Source organism: Urtica dioica, chromosome 10 (genome assembly GCF_054948205.1).
Source record: "Urtica dioica subsp. dioica isolate 48M chromosome 10, U.dioica_male_clone48M_v1_H2, whole genome shotgun sequence".
Taxonomy (NCBI): domain Eukaryota; kingdom Viridiplantae; phylum Streptophyta; class Magnoliopsida; order Rosales; family Urticaceae; genus Urtica; species Urtica dioica.
In genome coordinates, this window is record NC_142765.1 from 19,666,777 (window position 1) to 19,676,597 (window position 9,821).

Here is a 9,821-nt window from a genome sequence, read left to right on the forward strand (position 1 = left end):
ATGTAGTTTTGTGTTAGTCTAAAAACTCTCATCAAACAAACAAACCTTCTCTCTCTCCCTCTCTCTGGTTCGCTGTGTTCTCTTCTTTGCGTCTCTCTCTTGAAAACACATAAAAAGCGAACCGAGCACAAAACCCAAAACCTCTCACTCTCTCTCTCTCTCTCTCTCCGATTCTATAGCCGATTGCTCGTCGGATGAAATTCCAATTTCATTCCCGCATTTCCACCAGTAAGTGAAAGGTTTCTTCTCAGCTCTCTGTATCTCTGTATGTGTGTGTATGTATATGCTTTGTGCAGTATATTCCTCTCTCCTCTTTAGCATATTCGGTGCGTTTTCTTCATTTGTTTCTTTAATGTCTTCTAGGTTTATATCGACATATATGCATGTGAAATCGGATTGAAACTAGGTATAATTGTGAATGGGACACAAGAAGCGAAATCCCGTTGCTCGTCCCAAACAATCCCCGGCCTCACCGCCGGAATCTCTCTCCGTCGCGGCATCCGATTCCTCCGCCGTAGCCAATGGCGCGTCCGATGGTTCGAGCCCTAAGAAAATCAACGGCGTGGTCGAATCACCGCCGCGAATTGTCTCCGGCGGTGGCGGAGTCGGATCGGCGGCGTTCGCGGCGGCGAGGGCGGAGTGCGAGCGGGCCATGACGACTCTCCGGCGAGGGAACCACACGAAGGCTCTGAGGCTGATGAAGGACCTCTGCCAGAAGAGCGAGAGCTCTCCGCACCTTGCTCTGATTCAGCGGGTCCAAGGGACGGTCTCGGTGAAGGTCGCGGCGCTGATCGACGATCCGGTCTCGAAGAGCCGGCACATGAGGGCGGCGCTGGAGGCGGCGAGGAAGGCCGCGGAGCTCTCTCCGAACTCGATCGAGTTCGCGTTCTTCCACGCGAACCTGCTCTACGAGGTGGCCAACGAGACCAAGGAGTACGAGGACGCGGTGAGGGAGTGCGAGCGCGGATTGGCCCTCGAGAGCCCCGTCGATCCCGCAAAAGACAGCCTCAACGAGACCGAGGTGAAGTCGGTTTCGCCGGCGACGGCCGAGGAGCGGGTCGCGCAAGTTCAGAGCGACCTAAAACAGCTGATTCAGAAGTCCAACTTTGCGTCGATCTCCTCGTGGATGAAGAATCTCGGGAGCGGGGACGAGAAGTTCAGGCTGATTCCGATAAGACGGGTTGCGGAGGATCCGATGGAGTTGCGGCTGGTTCAGTCGAGGAGGCCGAACGAGATCAAGAAGGCCACAAAGACGCCGGAGGAGAGGAGGAAGGAGATCGAAGTTCGCGTCGCCGCCGCTCGGCTGATGCAGCAAAATTCTTCTGCGCCGCAGCTGGAGAACGGAACCGAGTCTTCTCCGGCGACCGGGCAGAGGGCCGGAGAGAGGAGGAAGTCCAACAACGCGAGGAAGAACGGGTCTTCGGCCGAGAGAAAAGACCGCGTCCGGTCATTTTGGGATTCGATTAGCTTTGGTGCGAAGAGGGAGTTACTCAGGGTTCGGGTTTCCGATCTCAAGGAGCACTTCAGTTCTGCGAAAGAGGGTTCGGCTAATGAGGTTTTGTCTGAGGCGTTGTCGTTTGCCGAGACTCACAGGACTTGGAAGTTCTGGGTTTGTTGCAAGTGTAGCAAGGTGTTTGCTGATCCAGGATCTCTCTCGCACCACCTTGTACAGGACCACATGAAAGCCCTATTGCCCAAACAGCAGTCAGTTCTGCCGCAAAGCGTCGATGATGAGTGGAGTGATATGCTTCTTGGTCACTCTTGGAAACCACTGGATGTGTGGGCTGCTATTAAAATGGTAAAAAATCAGTCGAAATGTAAAGATAGCGATTTTGCGGAGCAATATTCAGCTGATTTCGATATGTGCTATAAAGATACCGGGGATTATTCTCATGAAGAGGGTAATCTGGGTGAGAAGACTAGCCACGAGAAAATTTCTGACGCTGAGCCTATGGAGTGTGAAGAGTCAAATGGGTCTGTGCCTTACTCTTTCATTCCCGAGAGCTGGCCGGCATCTGATGACACCGAGCGTACAAAGCTTCTGGAAAGAATCCGCGCTGTGTTTGAGGTACTCATCAAGAATAAATGTCTGACAGGAAGCCATCTTTCCAGGGTGGTACAGTTTACAATTGATGAGCTGCGGAGTATTACTTCAGGGTCTCGGCTTCATGATCATGGCGTGCAGCTTTCGCCTACATGTTTTTGCTTTCTGGATGAGAACCAGCTGAAGAAAATCCTCAAGTTCTTGCAGGATATAGCACATTCGTGTGGTTTGGGCACTAGATACACTGAGATAAGTAATACTCTGAAAGACAATACTTATACTGGTAGCAAAAGCCCGGAAATCAAGGAGTGGATTGTGCTCAGTGGAGATTCATCGTGTCTACTTCTCGATGAGGGTTTATTGGGGGCTGAATCAGCTCCTCTCAACGATCATCATGGTCAAGTAAACAATGCCAATGGGGTTCTCGCTGATTCCAACGGCATGCTATCCTGGATCTTTGCAGGTCCAGCTAGCACTGAAGAATTGTCATGTTGGATGCGAACGAAAGACGAGAAAGCACGTGAAGGAGTGGAGATACTCCAGAGGCTTGAGACAGATTTCGACCACCTGCAGAGCCTTTGTGAGCGGAAATGCGAGCATTTAGCCTATGAAGAAGCACTGCAGAATGTAGAGGATCTGTGTGTTGAAGAACAAAAGAGGAGGTTAAATACCAGAGAATTTCTCTATCAAAGCTATGATTCCATTTTGAAGAAACGGATAGACGAGCTTCTCGACGACGAGCAGAATGAGATTTTTCCATGCAGTAGGGTTGAGTATGACACTATATCACAGATTCTGAAAGAAGCAGAGACTCTGAGCATCAATCAATTCGGCTACGACGAAACATACGGTGCTGTGAGTTCTCAGTTATGTGATTTGGAATCTGGTGAAGACGATGATTGGAGACCCAAGGACTTTCTGAATCAGTCCGACACGTGTGTGGAACTTGCACTCCAAAGACGGAAAGAACAATTATATGTAGAGGTCAGGCGTCTAAATATATTTACTTTTTGAGAACATAAATGTTTTCCCCTTTTTCGAGAGGGGCGGTCTTTAAAGATGTTTATCAATTTTTTTTTGTTTCCCATGCAGCTTAGCAAAGTCGATGCTCGGCTAATGCGAAGTGTGACAGAAATGCAGCAGATGGAACTTAAGCTTGACCCTGTTGCAGCTCATGATTATCGGTCGATATTGCTGCCACTTGTGAAATCATATATGAGGGTCTGTATTTAAGTTTGTTGGTGTTTAATCATTGTATCATCATTCCTTGCCTCTTACTTCAATAAACCCAGCTTTTGCTTATTCTCTTTATGTAGGCACATTTGGAGGATTTGGCTGAGAAAGACGCCACGGAAAAGTCCGATGCTGTTAGAGACGCATTATTAGCGGAGCTGGATCTTGACTCTAAGAAAGCTTCAAAGGGAGGAAATGATAATACCAGACAAACTCAAGATAAAGCAAAGGATAAAAAGAAGAGCAAAGAATCTAGGAAATCAAAAGATTTTAAGGTTTATTTCTATATTTATTTTTCTAAACCTGCTTTTGTGTATGTTATGTCATTGTTTGCATATATGGGTGTCAACACACATCATGCTAAAAGCAGTAATAGTCTTTTGCTAAAGAAAATCCCGTCTTGACAGGTTACAAGTGTTTCTGAGCCGCAGGTCATACTTGATGACATTGACGAATCACCGTATGTTACTGCTCTCACTATGCAAATCAATTGCTTCTTTCCTTAAATGCTATTGGCTCATTCTGATATTTATGTACTGGTCCTACAATCACAATTGTTTATATGTTTGTTGTATGTATGGTATCTCTTACTGCAGGTCATTTCCATTTGCATCTGATGATAATCATATGGATTTTATGACCGTCTCTGTGAATGGTGATGACTTAAAACGACAACAAGAGGAAAATAGACGTAAAATTGAACTTGAAGAAGAAGAAAGAAAACTCGAGGAGACTTTAGAGTACCAGAGACAAATTGAGAGCGAGGCCAAACAGAAGCACCTTGCTGAACAGCTTAAGAAAGCTAATAATCAAACAGACCTCAAGAAGGTGACAGAGGGTCTTGATGATGCACACCCTGAATCTAGTCCCGCTGATATAGGTGCCAACGAGCATACCATAGCTTCTATGCAGGTATTGCACTATCGGTTGTGTGTGTGTGGCATGCGCTTTCCATCTTCACTTCCAAGCTGTATTTGTAGAGATCATATGAAGAATTTTTTTGGGATTCTAATTTAGCTGTGTACTGCTTTTCTGAGGAGAATCGGAGGCCAAGAATGACTAATGAATTTGCTACTTGTAGGAGCTCCTGGGAAACAATCTAGGTTCCTTATCCATCGGTGCTCCAAATAGTCCGGATCAAAGTCTATCTCCTCCTGTTTCTAGCCCTCAAGTAAGGAGTAGCGAGCCCCAGACAATTATTCAACAAGGTTGGTGAATAGTAAAATTGTCAAATGAGTGTCGGTTATTCTGTATTAACACTGCTGATCATCATTTATCTTTTTTCAGTTGCACTTCCAAACGGGGGAACCTCAGAGGATGGTTATCTGACTTCTGAACGACGGGGAGGAAAAAGAGCCAGGCGGCAAAGGGGCTCTGCGAAAGTGTCAGAGAAGCATCAATCATTACCACCTGCCAAGGAAGCTGTTGATGCTGGGAATTCGGTTCTCGAGGGTGGTTCAAAAGAAGGTAAACTCTATTGCAAAAGTCACAGTGACAACAGGATGGTAGTTTATGGATTGTAATGCTTCGCAACATATGAGCATGTCATGCTATGCATTTTATACTGTCATTGTTGATTTGTTGTGAGTGAGTGGTAAAGATTCGGCTGGTTTTAAAATGAACTTCAACTACTCATCTGTTGAGCTTAAACGGTCAGCCATATATTTAGCTCATTACCAGGCTGCCCATTTATCTGGTTTAATGAATAACACTGACCGATTACATCTTTTATGGATCTTAAAAATTCTATTCACATTTCTTGTACTCTTCGTTTGTCCTCTGCTAATAGGCAGTAGTAAGATTGTTTTGCCCCCTAAATGCTAACCAGTTATTCTTCTTATGTAGAAGACAATGGCTCCAAATCTTTAAGACAACTACGAGCAGAGGATGATGAAGAAAGGTTCCAAGCGGACCTTGAAAAGGCAGTGCAGCAGAGTCTTGGTAAGACTAACTAGTGTTATGATACGTTGACAAGTTTGCAATTTCTATCTGATTCAACATTGAAGATACTGTATAGAATGCCACTCTCGAGATCAAGTCTATAGTTTATCCACATAGCTGTGAAGAGATAAATGTGTTCTCTTTGTGCATTTAGGAAATTGAAGTACCCAGTAATATTCTATCAAAGTGTGTGTGTGTATATATATATATATATATATATATATATATATATATATTAGACTAAATTTGTATGGAATTTTTGTGTGAAAGTTAAAAGAAGTAGGTGTCAGTATTTGAAAAATTTTAGTACCTAGCAATATTTTATATACCTTCTAGAGCAACTCTGGTCAATTTATTGTTTTTCTTCAATAAAATATCGTAGAGTATTCTTATGGATTTTCACTTAATAGATTTCTTTAAACGCTTTATATAAGCTTTGACCTGTCACTATTTTAAAGCTAATATATATATTATTATTAGTGTGATTTTTTTTTTCTCCATATGTATTTTTTCAAAAGGCATATGGTTATTCTTGGGTACAGATATAAGCCAGTAATTACTGGAGCGTAACTTTAACTAGACAGTGCCATGTTATTGTGAATTATTTATGTTGGCTTTGTAGACCAATGTGAGGTACTTACTGATATGATCACGAAGATATTCAATTGTTTAAAATTAAGAGTCTTATAAGGATTAGTTACTATCTGAATTAACTATTATTAGTTACTTCTTTTAAGGATTAGAGGTGGATTAGGAAAGGTATTTTAGTAACTAAATCCTAAGAAGGGATCCATCATTTGATTGTTCTATTATTTAGAAAAGTGAAGTCCTTTGTTTCTTTAAAAAAAAATTGAGTCTTGTCAAGATAGTTATTTTTTGAATTATTGCCAACTTTTTTTTTATATGAACATAATCATTTATTTCTTTTTTAAAAAAGGTATTATATGATTCATTTATTATTTTTGTCGTAGGATTTAAAGGTGGATTAGGAAGTCATTTAGCAATTAACCCTAAGAGGGGATTATTATTATTTCCAAGCTTTGTGACCTCTTCTTGGCAGCAAAGAAAATTATGGTTTGCCTCTTGGTATCGGGTATATTATGATATCTAAAGGGTGGAACATTGCACTTTGTTTGGGCGTTACACTTGTACCACAATTCAATAGTTTATTCTCACGCCCACAGGAATGAAGTGAATGAAGTGTCACTATTCTTGGACATAATTTTTCATTTGTAAGAAGTTACTTTTGTCAATGCGTGCGAAATGTAACTTAGCCAGTCTGAGAAACATGTTAGCTCGGAATGGAAATATTTTTAGTACTTAATCTGATTGGCGCAGTGGCAAATATTACAGCCATTTATTTTTCCAGTTTGTTGTTGATATTTTTTTCCCATTTATGTATGACCAGAGCACTTGGCTTCTCTTGCTGCTCTTTGAGCTCAATTATGGTACATGCGTGTTGTCTAACTTCTAAGCATACACTGTTTAACAGACACATTCCAAGCCCTTAAAAAAATGCCATCTGCTTCAAGTTTGAAGATGATGCAGCGGAATTCAAGAGAAGTAGAAAACGGTAATGTTGCATCCAATGATGTACGAGCTGAGATTGCAAATGGAGATAATGTAGTTGGCATGGGATTAAAGAACGAAGTTGGTGAATACAATTGCTTTCTGAACGTTATTATACAGGTTGGTATTCTATGTCAAAATATATATATATATATATATATATATATTTTTTTTTCACGGTCGGTCACAGATATTCTCTATTCCTTTTTCATTTTGTGAGGAACATGACCTTTTGCCTTTTATTTTTTGTGCACTCAGTCATTATGGCACATAAAAGTGTTTCGAGATGAATTCCTGCTGAGATCATCGTCGGATCATAAACATGGTGAACCTTGTGTTGTCTGTGCGTTGTACGAAATCTTTTTTGCCTTGAGCGATGCGTCGACAGGTACGAGAAGAGAACTAGTTGCTCCGACCGCTTTACGCGTTGCCTTGAGCAATTTGTATCCAGATAGAAAACTCTTTCAGGAGGTAAAGCTTTTCTTATATATAGAGTTTTTCTCGTGAGACTATGAATCATGAAATTGTTTCACATTGGACGTATAGATTGATATACTTGCAATTGCAGGCTGAAATGAACGATGCTTCTGAAGTATTGTCTGTCCTGTTTGAATGCCTTCACAAGTCCTTTGCCACCCCTGTAACCAAGCCAACGGTGAAAAACTTCATGGGGTCATGGGATTGCACAGATGATTTCTGTATTGCACATTCCATTTTCGGAATGGACATATTTGAGCGTATGAATTGCTATAACTGTGAACTAGAATCGAGGTATATGAAGTACACTACCTTCTTTCACAACATAAACGCAAGTTCTCTCCGCACGATGAAGGTATCTATTAAGACTGTTCCTTTTGTCCTTTGAGGTTGACGATAAACTCCAGTTACTTGTGAAATAATGATTGATTCCTGTTTTCTCAACCGTTCTGACTTTCAGGTTATGTGCGCTGATAGTTCCTTTGACGAGCTCTTAAACCTTGTAGAGATGAATGATCAGTTAGCATGTGATCCCGAGGCCGCTGGCTGTGGGAAACTCAACTACACCCACCGGATTCTCTCCTCTCCTCCCCGTGTTTTCATTACAGGTAAGCTTTTAAGTTTTCAAAAGAACAATTCAATTTCGTTACGAAATAAAAAGAAAATATAGTAAACCCCAGCTTTGCTTGTGATCTTGTAGTTTTGGGTTGGCAAACTAACTGTGAAACCGTTGAAGATATATCGGCAACATTATCAGCTCTTAGTACCGAGATAGACATCGGAGTCTTTTACCGAGGCTTAGAGCCAAAGAACCTGTACAGCTTGGTATCTGTGGTATGTAGGACTTTGATAAACCTGATCATTCTTTTGTTTACGTGTCATTATTTTGAAAATACTCTGTGATTGAAGCCGGAGTGTGGAGCTAGTTGGTCAGTTTAGCTATAATAACTAATCAATTTTCGGGTACTCTATATCTACACCCTAGGTTTGTTATTACGGACAGCACTATCATTGCTTTGCATATAGTCATGACCATGGACACTGGAGTATGTACGATGATCAAACTGTCAAGGTAAATTCTTTTATAAGCCCTATTAAATAGTCAATCTCTTTTATCTAATGGTCAGACTATCAATGTGTTTCTATATATGCCTCTCATGTAGGTGATCGGTAGCTGGGCAGATGTTCTTGCCATGTGCTTAAAAGGGCATTTGCAACCCCAAGTCTTTTTTTACGAAGCTGTAAACTAAAAATAAATAAAATAGGCGGGTCTCATCGGGTTATTTTCTGCGCCACCGAGCCTCTTAAGGACGAAGTTTATATGCACTGTGGTACCTGGCTGAACTGATGAAATCCCATAAATACCCATTTCTCGGAAGTTGATACTTGGCCGACTTGGTCGCCCTGAAAGGAAGTCCGGTTCATGATGTAAAAATCAGACTTGTATAAACAGAGATTTTTGTTCGAGCATCCGGTTCAAGGCGAAAGAAAATGAAGAATCATAGCGTTTCCAAAGAGTTCAAGTGACCCAGAAAGAAAAAAAAAAAGATTTCGACGCATAAAGCGCGCTACTATTTCAGCGTGCAAATAATCGGGGGGTAAAGTTTCTATCGGATTATTAATATTAATATTTTTGTCTTTTTACCTTTTGATTTCTTGGACATCTCCAATAAGATGGGTTATCTTTTTCAAGTACTGATATGGAGGAGAAAAAAATACCAAAGGTCATTGTGGCAAAGTGCTGCTAAGAAGGAACATAGCATCATAGACAAATTAGGATTGGCAATATTTGCCTGATATTGTTCCAAGCACATAACAAAAAGCTTGTAACAGGGGATTTAGTTAGATTGAGGGGAAAGAAAAAAAAAATATCTTCTAGATGTTTTTGTTTTATTTTTATTTTCGTAAAAGGAATCCCCTGAATTTTTGGGAAGAATGTAATGTACAGATCACAGTATTACCTATGATTTTGACGGAAGTTTATTTTAGAGATTCTGAAATTCGCTCTTATTGTCGTAAAAAGTGTTGCATGCTTAGTTATGGTTATTATTTGTCTGTGTTAGTGCATTCCTATCTTTGTAGAAATTTAGCCTAAGCACCTTTTGTTATCGGGAGGCAAAAAAGAAAAAAGAAAAAGAAAAAAAAACCAATCCCGTATCAGACTTTTGTCGATGATATATTTCCTCTTCATGAGACAAGGGAACTAGAAAGGCCCTTGAGTTTGAGGGTTCAAATATGGCAAAAACTTGCATTTTGTTCTTGCACACACTCTTGAGAGCTTAATTAAAGACGTCAGTGTTTCGAATTCAACAATCCACTGTCCATTCTCGTAGTTTTGTGAGTACATAACTCAGAGACTCTCAATGCATACTTAGAAACTTTAATCCGGGTTATACTTCGTCAATTTGAATAAATTTGTACAATTCTGAGCTAATTTGTTTGAAAATCATCCACAAAACTCGAAATAGTCTAGGGGTTTTGACAATTTGTGGGGTTAAGGTGACCCTTATTTTCAAAAAACGCATCAACCCAATTTTTGTCCTAGCACAACCGGTTG

At 41.0% G+C, this 9,821-nt stretch overlaps 1 protein-coding gene across 2 annotated transcripts; it reads left to right on the forward strand.

Annotated features, from left to right (window-relative positions):
* On the forward strand, nucleotides 1-9,274 carry LOC149383801 (uncharacterized). Of its 2 annotated transcripts, none has more exons than XM_089628131.1 (16): nucleotides 1-228; nucleotides 364-3,028; nucleotides 3,137-3,265; nucleotides 3,361-3,552; nucleotides 3,685-3,737; nucleotides 3,874-4,189; nucleotides 4,359-4,485; nucleotides 4,565-4,744; nucleotides 5,123-5,218; nucleotides 6,711-6,907; nucleotides 7,046-7,258; nucleotides 7,356-7,619; nucleotides 7,725-7,872; nucleotides 7,965-8,098; nucleotides 8,250-8,336; nucleotides 8,428-9,274. In XM_089628131.1, exons 2-16 carry the CDS (start codon nucleotides 419-421, stop codon nucleotides 8,512-8,514), a joined length of 4,833 nt encoding a protein of 1,610 aa, XP_089484257.1. In that variant the 5' UTR covers nucleotides 1-228; nucleotides 364-418; the 3' UTR covers nucleotides 8,515-9,274. The 2 variants fall into 2 exon arrangements, with proteins under 2 accessions (XP_089484257.1, XP_089484258.1); XM_089628132.1 differs by having other exon boundaries at nucleotides 5,126-5,218.
* The last annotated feature ends 547 nt before the right edge of the window (nucleotides 9,275-9,821 follow it).